Here is a 20,849-nt window from a genome sequence, read left to right on the forward strand (position 1 = left end):
AACCCTAGTCTGACACGTTCCCACCACATTAAAAAAAAAGTCGCAGTCAAATGTCTTGCTTGCTGAAACACTGGCAAGTCTGAAACCACCTGAAACACTAAGAAATTTAGAACTGGTAAGAAACTGCATTCCCTTGAAGGACCATTCTGGATGGAAACAAGGGTGAATTAGATATTATCTTTTTCACCAAATTAGGTATTAATCTATACTTTTATCTAAATATCAAAAGCAAACATTGATTCCTGAAATTTGCAAAAGGCTCAGATTTTTACATCATTCTGGTGTCTTCTTCTGGGGAGGCAAGAGATCATTTGATCCAACCTCTACCATCCCCATCAAATGGACAAATGGACATAAATACTACTCAAAGTTCCCTCTGCACATGTCTTCTGAGATGCCCCTCAGTTACCCATGCTGGTATGAACAACCCTGGCTGTAACACAGGCTTGCCCATGAACAGCCTCAGTCTCACCTTGTTCCACTTTAAGTGCACTTCCTCCTCCATGCCTACTCTACTATGGATGAACGAGAAAAATACTATAAATAACAACATAAAGAATTAGCAAACATGTCCTCAGCTCTCCTTGAAATTAAATTATCTTATTCCTTTGTCCTGTCTTTTTTTAATCACCTTCATGGCTTTCCTCTGAACCTTCTAACGAGCAGAATGCAAAGCTGGCAAAAATGTTGTAGTGAGGTTTCAACAGGCTAAATAAAATAGCACCTTAATACTCCTACATGCTATACAATTATTGCTCAAACATTTTAGAAATAAGAAGATAATTTCAAAAACCATAGCAGAGAAAGATACCTCATTTTGGACCCAAGCCTTTAAAGTATTGCTCAAATAAAAGGGATTTAATTAGGATGCGTACAAGCAGTGTAGGCAGAAGGCCCAGAAAACAATTTCAAACCAAACCACATATCTATGATGTCTTGCAAAACACCACCGAACCAGCCTAACATATCATAATCACAAATTAAGAGTTCTTCCAAAGGTAAGGTATTCTGACTCTCAGATAAGGAGATTCACAGTTTTCACTTTCGACTGAGTCCTCAATGCTGCCCACAATCCTATCATGTTGCCTTAGCCCTTTCTAGCACTTTCTCCACAGTGGCTGTCTCAAGCCTGCACTTCCCTCAGATTTGTAACTAGCCCTCCCCCCACTCCCATTACTCTCAGCAGGCCACACTACATCCTAATTCCCAGGAGAGAAAAAGTGATCTGACCAGAAGAACTCCCTAAACTTTCTCATGTTCACGTTTTCTCCTTCAACTCCACTGAAAGAAGAGTTTGTAATTCCCACAGAAAGAAAATATACCTTAAGTGATCCTACAGATCTTCAAAATTATCTCCATCCACAAGCTCCATCCTTTCCTCTACACATGTTCTTTTGCCTTTTGTTCCAGTGACAACAGAAACAGAGACCCTCATTCCCAATGGATCGATCCACTCGGGTGGTGGTGCCCTCCTTCCCTGACTCATCAGGGACCTTGCCCTCGAAACTCTCCCTCTAGCTTTGAGCTGTTTTCAGTCTTTCTCTGTCTACGGGCCCCTTCCCATCAGCATTTTGTTTGTTTTTTAAATTTTTTTTCCTTTATTGATTTAAGAGAGAGAAGAAGGGAGAAGGAGAGAGAGATAGAAACATTGATAAGAGAGAACATCAACTGGCCACCTCCTGCATGCCCCTCACTGGGGATTTGGCCCACAACCTGGGCATGTGCCCTGACTGGGAATTGAACAGGCGACCTCTTGGTGCATGGGTTGATGCTCAACCACTGAGCCACACCAGCTGGTCCCATCAGGATTCTGTTGCATAGCTTTTCATTCTCTTATTGATATCCTATTTTGTGTTAAAATGATTTTAAACTTATAGAAAAGTTGCAATGATAATATAAAGAACTCCTGAATGCCCTTCACACAGAGACCCCATTCAAGTTTAGTCAATTGCCCAATGACACTGTTCACAGCAAAAAAAAAAAAAAAATCAGGCACTGTACCCAGCTGTTACATCACTCTAGTCTCTTTCAATGTGGCACAGTGCCTCAGTTTTTCCTTGACATTTTCGAAGATTACAGCAGATTGAAGTAGATTTGAAGATTTTCGCTAATAGAGTTCAATTTGGGATTGTCTGATGCTTCCTCGTGATTAGATTCAGGTTATCTGCTTTGGCAGGGCCAGCACAGAAGTGATGATGGATTCTTCTCATTGCAGCCTGATGGGTGAGCACCATGTCACTTTGTCTTGCTGGTGGTGATAACTATAATCACTTAATCAAGATGGTGTCCACTGGGTTTTTCCACTGTATTTTTTTCTCCATTATAATTAATAAATATTTTGTTGAGAGATGCTTGGAGTCTATATAAATGTCCCATATTTCATGACACTTCACCCTCTAGTTTTAGCATTCATTCATATTTCTTGCCTGAATTACTTATAACTGTGGTGGTTATCAACTGATTGTTATTCTAGTTTTATTGTTTCTTCTATATTAGTTGACATTCCACCTTAAGGAATAACTTTCCTTTTTCTTATTTACTTATTCATATATTTATTTGTATTAATGTGCACTCAAAGATTATTATGCTAGCCCTGGCCGGTTTGGCTCAGTGGTTAGAGCGTCGGCCTGCGGTCCGGAGAGATCCGGGTTCGGTTCCTGCTAAGGGCACGTACCTCGGTTGCAATTTGTCCCCGGCCCTGGTTGGGTCATCCGGGTGGCAACTACTCGATGTGTCCCGTTCACGTCGATGTTTCTCTTTCTCTCTCTCTCTCTCTCTCTCTCTCTCTCTCTCTCTCTCTCTCTCTCTTTCTCTCTCTCTCCCCTTCCCACTCTATCTGAACAAAATTTAAAAAAAAAATGTCCTTGGGTGAGGATAAAATAAAATAAAATAAAAAAGATTATTATGCTAAATGGGCTTTTACTACCACTCTTCATTTTAATGCTCAGATTCTCTCAGATTTGGCAATTGGAAGCACATTAAACTGACTCCTGTGTCCCTTTGACTTGGTTCATCATTCTTGAGTACCTTAACTTTTTAGACAGCAAGTTAGTCTAGGCTCTAGCCTCCAAATCAGTCATTTTTCCAAAGAACCGATGCCTCTTAATATAGATTGGAATTTAAAAACCAAGATCTGGACACTATCTCTGCTCATTACTACCAGAATACCACTGTTTCCAGGCCCCATGGGAAGGCCTGGAAAGAGCTAGGAAATGTGTGTGTGTATAAATTCCAAATCATTCTAGCTTTCTCCCTTTCTATATGTATACCACCTTTCTCCATGAAAAAGCTGGCTCTGAGTTCTTCAATATGTTTACCTACTTGCATAGTCCCCTACACACAGCCAATCTCCTGACCCCAAACAGCCATCACTACCACATTGCTCAGGTGTGGTTCTCATCAAACATTATTTCACAGTTGCCTACACTCATTGTCTCTACTTCCTCATCTTCAGTCATTCCTCTACCCACTGCTATTTGATTTCCATTCTGGTCAAGTTCACCAGTCAACTCCCCATTGCCAGGTCCTTCTCACTCCTTTTCTAACTTGAGCTCCCTGCAGCATCTGATACTCTTTGAACATTCTCTGCTTCTTACTCTTCCTCTGGCTTCTGCAACTCCTCACTCAAACTGGTTTCCTACCTCATTGGCGATTCCTTCTTAGATTCCTCTATGGACTTACTTTCTCCTCCCATGCTTAATTATTGATTCTCTGAGGTAGTTCATCCCTTCCCATGGCTACAATTATCTATATTCTGTTGACTTACACATCTATAGCTTTAACCCAGATCTAATTTCTGAGCTCCAAACCTATATAATGAAATGTCCATCAAATATTATTCATTGGTTATCTCTCAGTCACTCCACACAAAACATATCTAACACAGAAATAATGTCCACCTTATCCCACCCCTCTAACCTGCTCTTCCTTCTGAGTACTTTAACTCAAAGGACAAAACTTCCAACTGTTCAGTAGCCCAAACCAGCAACCTAACTGTTCTTAACTCATTCATCTCTCCCATCTCTCAGCATCAAGACTGATGGTATTACCTTCTAATCTCTCCCAAATCTATGTCCCTGCAATTCTATAGACTGAGCAATCATCATCTTGTACCTGAATTACCATCATCATCTTCCAACTGGCCTCTCCCTCTCGTCATTCCTCCAGTCTGATCCACACAATCTTTGTAAAGCAAATATGACCATTAGTCTCTCCTTATAACCCTTCAAAGAATTTCCATTGCCCTCAGGATGACTAATTCCTTCACATGGCTTACAAGGTCCTGCATTGATCTTCCCCTAGTCTACCTTTACAACATTATTCTTTGTTCAAATTCAAACAGCCACACTGACCTTTCTTTCACCTCCACAAACACACAATATTTCTTTGAGCCCCTGGCCTGGACATATTCTTGTCCCTCTAACTCTTTATACATCGCTTGGTCACATCCTTCAGGACACAGACATCACCTTCTCTGGGAATCTTCCAAGAATGCCCCTGCTCTGTTTCCACAGCATTCTGTATTTCTCTAGAGTGCTTATCACACTTGATTGAAATTGCTTGTTTAATTATTTAATTTTCCAACCAAATTATTAGCTTTATTATGATCTCAGAGAGAAATGGAAGTAGTGTGTCTTATGCCTGCTCTATCACCAAAGCCTAGCAAAGTGGCTGAAACACATTAGATCTTCCTACGTAGTTAGTGAATAAATGAGCCTCAAAAATAACAAATTCTACAGCAGCCACAGCTAAAGGGCACATTTCACAAACATGCATTAACACAAGACATGGAGCAGGTCAAAGAGTGGCATTTTAATAGGATGCACCTACACTAGCCTGAATGAAGAATTATTTCCCACAAACAAACAAAAAACCACAGAAGTTCCCCTTCTTTCTGTGTGGTAAGTTGGAATGACTCATTATTTTTTACACTTTCATGAAGGTGACACACAACAGACTCAACATGTGAGAGAGCACACATCTTTGGCCAAAAGTGTTAGAATAAGCGTGAATATTTACACTCTTTAGGCACATCTAGAACATTCTCCCTGTATATGATATGGACACACATACGTTCACAATGTCCCAGAAAATAAAGAGCATAATTTAAAAAAGTAAAAATAGAAAATGAACTCTTGAAGGGTATATCAAACTTAGCATGGTGTCTGACCCACAGGAGAGGCAACATAAAATGTGAGAGGGGACACCTGAGTGCAGCCCCAGCCAACTACAAACACCAGGGTTGATGTCCGAGGAAGGAGGAAATCTAGGAAGGAGATGAACATTGCTACTACTTATTACATACCATCCAAGTTACCTCATCTTTATGGTCCCATTGTACACATAAGAAAATGGCATTTGAAGGACTAAAGAAGCAACCAATAATAAATACCAAAGTGTTGTTCTTCCCAATCCTTAGTGCTGTATCCCAAACCAGGCAGGAGCTGGTCATTTCTTTAGACTAAACTCAAAATTTTCCTTTCAATATCTTATAGCGGAGGTTACAATAAGGCTTATTCAAAATATAGAGGGAAAACAGGTGGTCATGTCTTCAGGGGAAAACATTTATACTGCTTTTTTTTTTTAATTAGTCCTGATAAATGGGGGAAGGAGGGAAGACTGGCCCTTTTCCGGAGATGCTCTGAGAGTATCACTTTAAAGGATAGGGGCTTCTTTTCCCCACTGTCCTCTCTAGATCACTCCAGTTCCCGTCCGGGCTCAATTTTATGATTTTTAAAGTGATATGAAGGGGGCAGTCTTATGTATAATGACCTATGAGATGTTTTATTCTAAAAGCAGAACTCAAGTACATTGTTTGGAAAGAGGGATTCTGAAGCTCACCTATCGTTGTGCCTTTCCCAATCAGAGAGTCTGAGGATGCCAAGCCCACTTGGAGAGGGGAAACAGATGAAACTATGCTCAATGGTAAGAATTTTAATCCCCTGATGCTATTAGACTCCCTGAATTTAAGACTGGACATTACCAGTCTTACTGATAATGTCCAGTCTTAAATTCCCCAGGCAAGAGACTGGAGAATGTACTCACTGTTAAAGCTAAACAAATATGAATACACACACGTGTGGGTGCGTGCACACACACACACACACACACACAGTCTATAGCGACTGACGTGTGGGCATCACCCCATCATAAAGTTGGTTTCCACCTGAATACCAAACATTGAAGCTCGTATAGGGCTTCTCATTTGCAATTTGTGCTTAATCTTCAGAATAAATGGATGCCAAGGACAAATGAATATTCAAGGAAAGTCCCTAACAGGAAAAACAGAGACCAAAACAAATAGAAGAAATAAAGGAATGTGTGGGGTGTGGGTGGGGGGACAGTGCAGAGAAAATTCCCAAAATACTTATAATAATAATTAATATTCTAAGATAAATGAGAAGATATTATAACTATAAAATACAAATAGGATACAAATTTTTAAATAAAATAAAAAACATCTAATTTTAAATAATATCTAATTTAAAATATCTCATTTTTAAAAATATCTAATTTTAAAAACTGAATTAAAATCAAGTAAATCTCCCAAATGACAGAATTTAAAAAACAAGATGAAATACAGAAAAGAAAATTTAAGAATATTGCTCAGTCCAGGAGGTCTAATATCTGTTTAATAGTTGTATCAGAAAAACAGAACAAAAATAATAAATGAAGGATTTTTAAAAATACAAGAAAATATCCAGACTGAGTTTCTACATCAGAAGACCTTCAAGATGACAGCTCAACAACAAAAATCTACTCATTTGCCCAGCCAGTGCGGCTCAGTGGTTGAGCATTGACCCATGCACCAAGAGGTCGCCAGTTTGATTCCCGGTCAGGGCACATGCCCAGGTTGTGGGCCAAATCCCCAGTGGGGGACCATGCAGGAGGAGGCGGCCAATCAGTGTTCTCTCTCACTGATGTTTCTATCTCTCTCTCCTTTTCCCCTCCTCTCTCTCTAAAAATCAATAAAGAAAAAAAATGTTTTAATCTACTCATTTTCAAAGTTTCAAATTTTAGATTATCAGAGATAAAAAAAATCTTAAAAGTTTCCAGAAGCAAACAAAAATAGTTCTGTATAAGAAAGCAGAAATTAGAGTGTAAGTCCATTTCAAAACAAATACCAAAAGCTAAAAGATAATGAAGCAATGACTTCAAAATTCTGAAAAAGTTATTTCCAACCTAGACTTCTAAACACAGCCAACTACCAAGTAACTGTGAAGATAAACGTTATATATTTGCATATTTACATGTTTCCAAAATGTCATTTTCCACACACCCATTCTCAGGAAATCTATTGAAAAAAGTGTTTCACCAAAAGAGAGAAACCTGGGTCTAATGAAACAGGGTTCCATGTTTAATGCAAGAGAAAGATGAAGGAAATAGCCTAAAATACCTAGACAATAGGTGAAGGTAATTCCTATATTGATAATAAAAGGAAATTTCAGGACAACAGTTAAATAGAAGGTCCGGAGAATAACCAAGCAAGATCAGGGAAATGAGAAAATGGCTCTGGGAAAGTTTGAAGAAATAACAAAAATTTAAAAAATAATAACAGTAATAATAAACAATGGATATATTAACTGATGACTATGGCTATATTTCAAGTACATCAGAGTATTTGTATATGATTTAGAGGAAACTAAAAAGAAAGCAAAGAAATATGAAGCATCATTAATTCTAAGGAAAACAGAAAGCTGCACGAGAAAGGAAATACAATGTTAGTACACCATGAGGTTCAGCTTTGAATAGTATTTTCATAGTATAACAAAAATACACTGGGAGGGCAGAGGAGGCAAATGTGTATGTTGGGGGCCAAGCAGGGGTCATCAGAGAGTCGTGTAAGAGAGCTATATCCTCCTCCTTCAGGTTAGAAGTCAACAGACAATATACAAAGCTGAAAAATTAGAAAACACCAGTAGAAGCATGTTATTTGGGGAAATGAAGATAAACAGCAAGAGAACTAAGTAAAAGTTAAAAAGTATTGATTCTGAGGAGCAGGAAATAGGAATAGGAAGGGCTGGGCAAGGGATTCTATTTTTCATCTAAATCTTCTGGTATATATGAGCTTTAAAATTATAAATATATATTACTTTAATATAAAGTAGAATTTTATAACACAGTAGAAAAATATTTTTAAGTAAAATAATGCTAGAACTTTCGAGGTGATCACTTTATAAGTTATATAAATGTCTATTCACTATGTTGTATACCTGAAACTAATGTAATATTGTATGTCACCTGTAACTGAAAAAACGTTTTGATTATTTTAAAGAATTATGTAAATTTATAATTAAATAAATTATATTTAAAAACAAAAAATAATAATTAAGTCCAAACCACTTAAATATATATAGCTAGTCTTTGAATAACATCATTTTGTTCAATGTTGTTTCATGATAACAGTTGATGAGATGTCACAGGAACTTAATTCTTGTTTTAATCAATTAACCTATGGTAAAACTGGATTCATTATACAGTCACATAACCTATAGACAATGTGAATGAGGAACTTACACACACACACACACACACACACACAAGCTTTTGAATGCCTATACCTATTACTAGTAATGATCTCTGAGTGGTGGGGTTACAGAAATTTTATCGGCTTCTTCTTTTCCTAGAAAGATCTGTATTGTTATTTTAACAAGAATTAAACTTCTTTCACAAAATATTTTAAGGTATTTGCTTACCTTAGCTGATTTTTTAATTTCTAAGTCTTTATTCAGTTTAAAAAGAACTGTCATGTTGTACCCAGTCTGGTTTCCATGTCCATGAGGCCACCAAGTTTCTATAGTAACAGTCTTTTAAGAAATAATAAAAGTCATTCTAAGTAATCTGTGCCATATTCTGAGCAAAATAATATACTGATTCAGAGCATTATGTCGACTTCTCAAAGAAATTCTAGGTTCTAAAACAATATAAATCTCCCTCCCCATAGTATGCCAAATTATACCAATCCATAGATCATATTTAAAACTCAACATGCTAGGAGTTTAGCATGGATTAATATACCAAAAGAGAAGGGAAAAAAAACAGAATAACATGGATGTTCAGAAAAACAACTCTTCCCATTTCATATTGTTCAAGTTTACATTTATTCTATATTCTTAACATTTAGAATTGGACTTTGAGGTTGACTCTTGTGTTAAGCCCAGAACTAGAAATTGTTTTGATTCTTTATCGGAACAGTACTCTTGATTTGCATCATCCTCTTCCATTTACAGTGATCAATTAGAGGAATTTTAAAAAGAAAAAAGAAAAGGTAAAAATTTAGCCTACTTCTATCCATGGAAGATCTTGGAATTAGAATTCGGCATGTAGAATAAGCACCAATACTCAAAATAATTTACGAGTAACAAAAATAACCACTGTATTTAAATACAATGCTTAGAACATATTTTGGATTTAGAACACTGCAGAAAAATCAAAATATAACACACCTGGCTTCTTGAGAAAAAGAGATGCCAAACTTAGTACATATTTTCCATTTTCTAAATCTTAAAATCTAGGAAAATCATTCCATAGCATGCACACAAACAAAATATAGGAGAGGTTAAAAGTGAAGGAGAAAATGGAAAAGGTACACTTTTCTTTCAGACTCTGGCCTTTCTTCCTAACAGTATGTCTTTTGAACAGTATTGCTCCTCGTCTCGTGCTTCTCAGGCAGTACCATCATTCACCTTGTTCATTTTCACAAAGAGCTTAACAATCCTTTCCCCAGGCTGAAGTTCAACGCTGTATGACTGCTGTGTTTGCAATTTAGGGATTTCTACGATCACTTGACCAGAGACTGGCTTTGAGCTGACAACATCAAAAGAAGACTCTATTTCAAGATTCCAATCCTGGGTAGAGTTGTCTAAGGCATAAAAAGAAAAAGAAAAGAAAATTTTACATATAAAATGTGCTCAGCATTATCACGGCACTCCTTAGGATTCACTGAAGAAAAGACCAAAGCAGACTCTCAACTAGTACAGGCTCTGCAAATGCTGCCATGATCAAAATTCAGTGGAAATTCTCTTTTGATCTTTAGTTTAATCCTTTATCCTGGATGAGGATAACTAAAATTATCTTTTACACATGCTCTACTCTAAAAAATAAAGCCATAAAGACTTTATAAATGGGACACAAATAGAAAATTGCAAATGAAAAGATGGCATCAATTTTTCCAGACCGATAAACGCTTGTTCCTTTTTATAAAGTAAACACACTGAGGGTTTTAAGCCATATAATAAGGTATATACTTAGATGTATTTGAGTTAATCAAACATGGAAAAAATATAAACATTTTAAATGTAGATGCTTTTCTTCTAGTAAATATATACTAAATTTCTCAGATTTCCCCTTATGGCATTTTTACTGCTTTTAGTCAGAAGCACACATTCCACTCTGATCCAAAGTTGTTTATTTTCTAAAATATCCCTAAATCTTTGATAGCTACATGACCTTTAGATCTCTATCACAGTATTGTCTTATTTTAAGAAAGAATACTAGATCACATTTATCAAGCATTTACTATGAGCCAGGCATTGTTTTATGCTCTCAACATGTATTAACTTATTTAAGCATCACAACATTGCTATAAAGTAAATTCTATTATTGCCATCATTATATAGATGAGAAAATTGAGTCACAGAGAAGTTAAATAACTTGCCGGAGAAGCTTGGATATGAACCAAGACAGTCTGAAACTAGAGACTGTACACTTAGCCTCAGAGTTACGTCAATCTCACCCAAATAATTTCTCCAAAACCATGTGTCAGTGGTACTCAGGAATTTTATAGTAGAGAGGGTGTCTTATTACATAGGGGAATATTTGATTTAATGATACCAAGCTATGCTAAGCACCAAATACGTCTTTTGGCTCAGTCTTCAACAACAACAGCACAGATTCATAAAATGTTTGAACCAAAGTATGCTGATAGATCGCAGTCTTCTCTGTGACAAGTGTTTGGTTCCCTCTAGACCATAGGCTGGCAAACTACGGTCCTTGGGCCAAATCTGACCCACCTCTTGTTTTATAAATAAAAATTTATTGAAACACAGCTGCTACGAACTGAATTGTGTTCCCCTATCCCCCAAAAATCATCTGTTGAAGCCCTTACCCTGCAATGTGATTGTATCTGGGGACGAGGTCTTTAGAAGGTAATTAAGTTTAATAAGGTCACAAGGGAACCTAATCTGATAGGACTATGGCTTAAAAGAAGTTCTTTCTTTCTTTCTTTTCTTTCCTTCCCTCCCTCCCTCTCTCCCTCCCCCTCTCTCTTTTCTTCTTTCTTTCTTTCTTCCTCACCCAAGAACATTTTTGCATTTATCTTCAGATAGAACAGGAGTAAGAGAGAGACACATCGACTGGTTGCCACCCACACAACCCTAACTGTAACCAACGTATATGCCCTTTGCAGGAACTGAACCCGGGACTCTCTGGTCCACAGGCCAACGCTTTAACCACTGAGCCAAACTGGCCAGGGCTCTATCTATCTTTCTCTCCCCATCTGCCCCCACTCCCACCCTATGTAAGGACACAGAGAGAAAGGTGGCCTTCTACAAGCCAGGAGGAGAGCCCTCACCACAAACTGAATCAGCCAGCACCTTGATGTTGGACTTCCCAGCTTCTAGAACTACGAGAGGTCAATTTCTGTAGCTGAAGTCCCCCAGTCCGCAGTATTTTGTTATGATCACCCTAACAAGTTAAGGCAACAGCCACGCTCCTTTGTTTACATGTTGTCTTTGGTGGTCTTGGCACACCAACGGCAGAGTTGAATAATTGCAATGAAGGCCACGTGACCCCAAGGGCCTAAAATATTTACTGCCTGACCCTTTGCAGAAAAAGTTTGCTGATCCCTATGCTAGAATATTCCCCCTAAGAGACCATTCTAATCTTTAATATCTATGACAAAAATTTCTGCCTCACAAAATAGGCTTCCCTTTTCGCCAGCCTTGACTATTGTCAAGTCATTCCTTACACTGATTTGAAATGCACTTTTCTTTAATTCCTACCTTAAGATTTAAGTTCTGACCTCTAGGTACCTCCTACCAACCAGTAGCCATCAAGTTCAAGCTAGATTCTTTGCTGCTTCCCACCACTTTTTCTGCAGTGGGGAATTAGCTGCAAATAGTGCAATTACAAATAGTGCAACTCCCAAAGAGCTGGCAAAACTGCCCCGTTTCTGTTGATTCTAACATGGAAAGTTCTAAGGTAAACCAGTACTCCTCCAGAGCTCATCCTGCTCACGCCCCTCAGTGCCTCTGAATGAAGAAACTAAGGCTGTGGAAGTAAAAACGTGACACGAACATTCACAATCTGCTGCCATCACCTGATTCGCTCATTATAGCAACAGATTTTGCCCTCTCCTCTTCTTCCACAAGAAGTTCAACCCTTTCTTCCGGAAGCCATGGAGAATTTAAGTAGTTTAGATTCACAAAGCACATTTAGAGGCTTCAATACTCGATAATGTTCCTGGTATTATCTGTTCACTCCTTTTTACTTGCTAATTTTAAAATATATAAAGTCCACCACATATCTCATTTACTTGTGGAATGTAATGAACAGAAAAAGCTGATGAACAAAATAGACCCAGAGACATAGAAAGGAGTACGGTTCAGACTGACAGACCTCAGAGGAGGGAGTGGGGAAGAGGGATGAGATAAACCAAATAACTTATATGCATGTATGCGTAACCAAAGGGCATAGACAACAATGTTTGGGGGTTGGGGGTGGGGGATAGGGAGGAGGGTGTCTGGAGGGAAAAGGGAGAAACATCTGTAACAAAAATAAATTATTTTAAAAAACTGCAAAAAATATATTTAAAAAATAGCCTTAAAAATGATATACACACACACACACATATATATGTATATGTGTGTGTGTGTGTGTATATATATTATATACATATATATATAATATATATATTCCTATTTCCTAGTTGAGGAGAGCTCCCTCATAAATAAAGACCCATTTCTAAACTACAGCTTCTATCCCATCGCGCCCAAAGGATACCCATCACCCTGCCCCCCCCAAGCTATCCTGAAGTGGAATACAAGATTATTTCAAAATGACAAAGTCCTGGGAATGGGGAGAGAAAAGAAGAGAGATTCTTAAATGACTCCAAATTCCCTCCCAATCACACCAAGTTTTACAACCTCTCCTCGCCCTGACTAATCAACTCTGAGCCCAGACAGGACAGGCGCACCACATGGTGGACAGGCCAGGCTGGCCTTCGCTCTCCACAACTTGAGGTCTTCCCTGGCCGAAGACTCATGGTGTCCCAGCTGGTGTCCTGTTCCCTGCATCAGAGATTATGGTCTACATTTGTCCCATATAACCTCAATCAGGCAGCAACCAGGGGTTGGCAGATAATATGGTTCTGCCACTGACACATTCCAGGTTTTTCCGAGCGGATTTAGTGAGGTTTCTTCAAATATAAAAACAGGAACAAACAAACACACCACCATGAGCCTGGCTTGGATGGAATCTGTAAAAAGCATCAGCAGCTCCACAGGCCGGACTACCATGTGCCGCTTCTGCATGCAAACAGTCTTTGAGGCAACTCCAATTTGTGTAGATGTGGCCAATATCATAACCTTTAAAATCCTCTAAAATATGCCAGCTCCTTTTACATTCCTATACAATCTACTGTTTTGTCAAGATGTAGTCAGAGGGAAAACAACACAGCTTTATTCAGCTGTCTAAGGGGGGGTGGGGGTTTAGACATGGAAGAAGAAAGATAAGAAGATGGCTGAGTTACATTAATTCAAGTGTGTCCATTTCTAACAGCAATCGTAGAACTGGTGCAATTATGCCTCAAGTATCAATGTCTTCATTTAGTCATATGCCTAGTTTCAAGAAAAAGTGGATTCTCCGACACGTATCCCCTCAGCAGGCTGTAATGACTGCTGTAATTCACAAACACAGGGAGAGGCCCACGGAGCATCAGAGGCAGAAGAAACTTGGTATCTCCTAGTCACTTTGTAGATGAGGTTGCTGAGGCCCGACTGCAGACTCTAGCTCCAAAGCCTCCGAGCCAGTGGACAGGTCTCCAGTGCTCCCTACTTTCCATGCACCTCTCTCAGAGGTGCCCACTAAAAAGAAAGATACAAGCAGGCACACGTACTGATTAAAATTTGTATATGAACAATGAGAAGAAAACAAAAGCAAAGGTATTCTTTGCCTTTCAGAGTCCTAAGTCCACGTATCAAATACATTTAATGTGAAACAAAGCATTTAGGGGGGCTGTAACAATAAAATGTTAGCTTCTTAAGGAGGGTCTCTGTAAAAAAAGAAAGAACACAGAGCCCGGCTTGTGTGGCTCAGTGGACGAGCATCGTCCCATGGACTGAGAGGCCCTGGTTCGATTTCCGGTCAGGGAACATGCCCAGGTTGTGCTCCATCCCCAGTGAGGGGCATGTAGGAGGCAGCCGATTGATGTTTCTCTTTCACATGGATGTTTCTATCTCTCCCTCCCTTCCTCTCTCTCTAAAAGATCAATAAAAACATATTTTAAAAGAAAAGAACACAGAAATCTGCAATCAGAGAATGTGTCTGACCCTCCACTAAATGCATAACTATATGGTGTCCCAGTTCCTCCATTTGTCAAAATATCATCTTTGTGACCTAAACTACCTGATGAGGGCATGACAACAGTTATGTGAGAATTTCTGCCAAACACTAAAAATACGTTTCTTGAATAATTATTGTCCGTAAGCCTTGACAAGCACTGTAAGTTACACCCCCAACCCAAAAAAGGCAAAAGATGTTGAATCTACTTAGAGAAACAAAATATACCCAAAGGTCACAGTTAAGAATCCAGGATGGCATCTGAGGGGGTTAAGAACTGGCAGACACACGAAAGAACATTCAGGTCAGCCTGGGACGGATCTGCAAACGTTGGTAGATTGCTTATGTAAGATAAAAAAAAAAAAAAAAAAAAAAAGACGCTTCAGCTCGTTGAAAGAAAAGCTATTCAGAGACAGCTGCCTTGATTATCTTCGCCCTGCTGAGCTGCTCGCAGCTCCTCCTCGTGCCTGCTTTCTTCTTCTTGCATCTTTAATAGATGAGGAAAAGCTGCAGTGAAAAGGGAGTCCTGCATATTGAAAGAAACAGTAACGACAACAAGCTGAAATGACCAAGCCACGGAAGGTTTCTATTCAAACGGAGGAGATTGTCCTGTGCCCCTGCTGGAATTAGAGCACAGACTTCAGCAGCTGCTTTTCAGAGCGAACAGCTTGCATTAGCCAGAAAAGCAGGTTCACAGTTAGTTGCAACAGCTGTTTTCCCCTTCTTTACTAAGCAGTAAAGATCTCCTTGCCTACTCAGCAGGACAAAATCCTCAAAGATGAAATCCAGGCAAAAGAGATGCAAAACAAACCTGCCCCCCTCCCCCCCAAACAAGGATAAATTAGTAAATTCCAGAGGGGAAAAAACCCATTTATGCAACAAGGCGGCTAATCAGAGGAGAGATTATTCATGCAACCTACCTACCCATAAAGATATTTTCAAAGGTGAATACTGTCATTTTTATCAGTAATTCAATGGTCAATGAAAAAGTGATTCAAAATGAATGCCATAAAGAAAATGAATGCATCAAACAAGGCACTAAGCAAGACAGACAGATCTTTGCTCTACTGTAGTATTATATTCTCTGTATTAAGCTGTAAGCAAAGAGCAGCACTAACCTTCAATACAGGTTTCTATTGGGCAGGCCAGGGTGGAGCTGAGAGCTAGACACTCCTCCAACCCAAGGCTAAGTCTTGGAGAACCAAGAACAAAGTGGGTTAGGCGGAGACAGCAAGTCAGTTTGAAGAGGGTGGGGGAAGGCTGCATTGTGAGATGCTCAAGCACAGCTCAAGGATCCACGCAGCTCACCTCAGCTCAGAATTCACAGGCTAAAAAACATCTCTATACTCTTTTTTCTGTCACTGTGGTAACAAAAGACTAAACAATGTAGCATTTCATCAGAACATACTTATATATTGGGACTGAATATGTTTATGTAACCTTGTGAAAAGCTCAAAAAACTAGACAGTCATCCCTCCCTGATAAATTTTAGGGCCTAATGTGAACAACTCACATCAGGTTACAAATGTGAAAGAACAAGTATAGAGAAAGTGATCAATAAATGAATCTCTCTCTCTCTGTCTCACACACACACACACACACACACACACACGCCACCTCCACCACCACCACCACACCACAGGACCTGCATTTTGGGCCAGATCATTTGCTTGAAAATGTCCAAATCTCTGGAACTGGGACATATACACCTGACCAGTGGTCTTCTCCCCATCTCCCCACCCATCATACCTTGGAAACCCCAGTCCAGCCCAGACTTTCCTCTCCCCTTCCCCAGCAGATAAGGTTAGTCTCCCCCCCTTCCCCAGGGGAAAAGAACAGTAGAATCTTGCTGGGTTTCCACACCCGGTAAAAAGCATCGCGCTTCCCTTTCAGTACCAAGGTCAGTCTTTCATTGTTTAAAACACTGAAGATATGGGTGCCCCAAAACAGCTACTGCTATTTAAAACCAGATTAGAGTATTTCAGGGCTAAGGATGTATTCTTCAAATAAATATTTTCTAATGACGTTTTAAAGCAAGTCACATCAGTGAATTGGTACCTGTTACTACCCAGAAAAGTGACAAGAACCTAAGAGATAATGGATGTAATTATTGCTTTCCTTTGACCTCAGTATTTATTTTTTTCAAATATAAATGTGTTTTCATTATTTTAAACATTAAGAAGATGTAAAAATCATTTTAGAAGCTAAGGTTAGGACCAAATAAATCAAACAAATATATATACACACATACACACATATGTGTATGTATATGTGTGTGTGTATGTGTGTAGAGAGAGAAAGAAAAAATTAATTCCCAGGAATTTCAAGTTAATTTTTTTAAAGACTAACAGCCTTTTTTCTGTCATACTATACACAATTATATTGGGAATTATGGTTGGCCATTTGATCTTCAGGGGTAAACTCACTAATTTTAAATTAAGACATAAATAGAACATTTGGAAAAGCAAAAATGTTATCTCTTTTTAGACTCAACAGGGAGAAAGCCGAAAGGGTCACATAGTCAAATTAGTTTAGCCATTCAGAGTGAGAGGGGCTGGGATTACTAGATAGATTAATTTGTTTTAGCTACTTTTCTCCCTTTTTATAGAAGTAATACAGGCTCAATATCGAAATTTAGAAAACACAATTGAGAAAAATAAAATACAAACTATCTGTAGTATGAATACCCAGAGATTGCCACTGTGTGCATCAGTTGGACCAATTTCATTTCACACTAAATTTTTAAAATGAATATATTTTATTTTAAATAAAAATTATATGTATCTGTTTTTTATTATGAACGACTTTTTAGTTTTAGTAACTCTCACAATAGCTGCTTCATAGTATATGTCAAATAAATACATAAAAGTATTCAGAATATGTTAGCTTATTCTCATTATTTCTCAACTTCTAAACATTTCTATTGATTTCAGTGATGAAAAAAAAAAAATTCTGAAAAAAACTCCTAAAGGAAGTCCTCTCTTAAAGCTTTCATAAATCTATGCTTCAATTTTCTTTATTATATCAAATAACCAAACTGAAATCTATCAAATGAATCAGAAATATAAGAATTACTGCTTAATATGTACAGGGCACATCTTCTGAACAGGAAACATATTTTTCTCTACGTTAAGTACAAAATAAACTGCAGCCATAAAACATTAAAAATGTAGTTGATACGAGGAACTGATTTCATGGAATTTAATTAAATTTTAAGCAACATTTACATTAATTAATTTAATTCAAATAAAATTCACTCAGTCACTAGTGACTAATAAACTGAATTCTAATGACTCATATTCAGGAAGAAATGTTTAGCTTCGTATTAAAAATGTTTAATTAATTTAGAGTAGTGTTATTCAAATTTTTTCAGGTATCGAGGTCGCAGGAACTCATTACTTTTTGCTAACTACATAAAACATTGATTAAACTTCAAAACTATTAAATGAATAACTTTTTGGAAATCAGACCCCTTCTTAAACTAGACCTTATTATATATAGGGTGAGGCAAAAGTAGGTTTATAGTTCGTATGGAAAACACTACAATAATCAATAATAATACAAGAATAAACTCTGAATGATACATCAGATAAGGGGTCAATTTCTAAAATATATGGAGTGCTCATACAACTCAAAAAAAGGAAGACAAAGAACCCAATTAAAAAATGGGTAGAGAAACTAAATAGACACTTCTCCAAACAGGACATACAAATGGCCAAGAGACATATGAAGAAATGCTCAACATCACTAATCATCAGAGAGATGCAAATTAAAACAACAATGAGGTATCACCTCCCGCCTGTCAGAATGGCCGCCATCAACAAATCATCAAACAAGTGTTGGCGAGGGTGTGGAGAAAAGGGAACTCTAGTACACTGCTGGTGGGAATGCAGACTGGTGCAGCCACTATGGAAAACAATATGGTGTTACCTCAAAAAATTAAAAATTGAATTCCCATTTGACCCAGTGATCCCACATCTAAGAATATACCCTAAGAAGCCTGAAACACCAATCAGAAAGAATATATGTACCCCCATATTCATAGCAGCACTATTTACAATAGCTAAGATCTGGAAACAACCCAAGTGTCCATCAGTAGATGAGTGGATAAAAAAGCTGTGGTACATATACACAATGGAGTACTGTGCAGCTGTAAGAAACAAAGATCTCCTTTGAGACCACATGGAGGGACCTGGAGAGTATTATCCTAAGCGAAACAAGCCAAGCAGAGAAAGACAAATAACACATGATCTCACTTATTTGTGGAATATAATGAGCATTAACAGTCTGAGAAACAGGGTAAACCCAGAGATGTGGAAACAGGGAGCAGACTGACAACCCTCAGAAGAGGGGGTTGGGGGCAGGGAAGAGATAAACCACAGAACTTATATGCATGTACGCATAACCGATGGACACGGACAACAAAGCTGAGGACGGGGTGAGGGGATGCGGAGGAGGGTATCAACAGGGAAAAAAAGGAGAAACATCTGTAACAAAAATAAATTAAAAAAGAATAAACTGCCCTGGCCGGTTTGGCTCAGCGGTTAGAGCGTTGGCCTGCTGTTCAGAGAGACCCAGGTTTGGTTCCCACTAAGGGCAAGTACCTCAGTTACAGTTTGTCCCCTGCCCTGGGTGGGTTGTGCGGGTGGCAGCCACTCGATGTGTCCCTTTCACGTTGATGTTTCTCTTTCTCTCTCCCCCCCATTCTATCTGAACAAAAAATAAATGGAAAAATGTCCTCAGGTGAGGATTAAAAAAGAAGAAGAAACTGTTTCGTGTACGTACAACTGTAAACCTACTTTTGCCTGACTCTGTATACCTGAGAAAAGCTATGGGTGGGGATGGGGAAGAATGAACTATTATTTGATTTTAGTAGCACAGCTCAGTTCAGGTTACGCCTCTGAAGAATAGTTTGAGAAGCACTACCTCGAGAATTAAAACAGCCACATTTATAGGTGCAAGTAAAATTAGATCTTTTAATGCCTTTTTAACATTTAAAAATGCCAGCAGCACCGAATGACCTCCTCAGATATCAACTCTCTCTCATTTGTTTCTGTCTTCTGCCTTTAGAAAACACAGATCTGGTTCCAGTGAATAGCAGTCTAGAGTCGCCAGGGCCCTAAGGAGGGCAGAACTCTCGTACTGACACACCACATTCCTGCTTACTGATTACATCGAGTTAGACCTGCGCAGGACTGGACCGAGCATCGTAAACTATCACTGAAGATCCACCTCCCTTCACCCCGATTCCCTAACTTCGCAAATCCTCACTGATCTTTGATTTTCTGAACAACTGGGTCTCCCATCCCAGAAAACCGTCACACAATCTGTTTGGCTTGGTAATCGCTTCTGTCTCCCCTCCCTGCCCAATCAACAAGCAGGAATGAGATACTTTCTTTCCTATGCCAAACACAGTGCTGGGCAGGAACTCAACAAATATGTGACCAGCTTTTAACTGATCCACTGACATCTGTGGGATTTCTGAGCTTTTATTCAGTGCTCCTTCCTTGTGAATAGTTCCTTCCACTGAAAAAGTAGTATATGTTACCTTACGAAACTTTATGCCTCATTTGCCTTCCGGTTTATTTTTAACTCTTTACAAGGCTGGTATGTACCGGCCTTCAGAGGAGAAAATGTGTGGTGATATGAAGTCGACCTGACAATTTGAGCAAACCAAGACCTTGGGACAGCGTCGTTCTCAAAGTGACCACAGAGGCAGCGGGAAGGAGCGCGAACCGGCAGGCCTACCTCTTTTAAGAAAAAACACATAGCTCGGGAAAACTAGAGCTGCTCGCCTTCCATTCTTTCTACCTTTCTTTTCAAACTATGCTAAAAGGTATCTACCTGCCTGCTTGCCTGCCTTATAGAGTGTTAATTTTTAGGACAAATCGCAGTTTGTACACATTTTTCACTTTTTAAAATGTAATGTGTCACAAACTTTTTAAAAATAAGTCTCTGAAAAGTAAATCTATATATTCAAATTACAAACCAAATTCTTGCAACGCAGCAGAGGCTTATAAAAGTAAAAGTAGAAATCACATCTCTTAGCTTACCGTAAATGGGGGAAAAGGTGAAGTAGTTCAGATGACAACTATTATAGGCTTCAATTCTGACATCTTCCCAGATGCCCAGGGTCGGAAAGGCAGGCCCCCAGTCCCAACTAAAGGAACACTGCTCCTGTAATTTCAGGGGAAAAAAAGAAGATAGATTCTGATTACCATGGAAGTTAAACATTATTTTTTTTAAATCCTTTCCTTTTGAAATATTGTAAGTAAAAAAATTTTCCAAAA

The 20,849-nt window shown here is 38.6% G+C and overlaps 1 protein-coding gene across 2 annotated transcripts in view; it reads right to left on the minus strand.

Annotated features, from left to right (window-relative positions):
• MANBA (mannosidase beta) overlaps positions 1 to 20,849 on the minus strand; it is a 119,988-nt gene that overhangs the window by 56,098 nt on the left and 43,041 nt on the right. For both annotated transcript variants that reach the window (XM_036262523.1, XM_036262524.1), the window contains exons 5-7: positions 20,613 to 20,736; positions 9,687 to 9,862; positions 8,697 to 8,807 (exon numbers count right to left, since the gene is read on the minus strand). In XM_036262523.1, the coding sequence (XP_036118416.1) occupies positions 8,697 to 8,807; positions 9,687 to 9,862; positions 20,613 to 20,736 (411 nt within the window). The remainder of the gene's footprint in view (positions 1 to 8,696; positions 8,808 to 9,686; positions 9,863 to 20,612; positions 20,737 to 20,849) is intronic.

Source organism: Molossus molossus, unplaced genomic scaffold (assembly GCF_014108415.1).
Source record: "Molossus molossus isolate mMolMol1 unplaced genomic scaffold, mMolMol1.p scaffold_m16_p_1, whole genome shotgun sequence".
Lineage (NCBI taxonomy): Eukaryota > Metazoa > Chordata > Mammalia > Chiroptera > Molossidae > Molossus > Molossus molossus.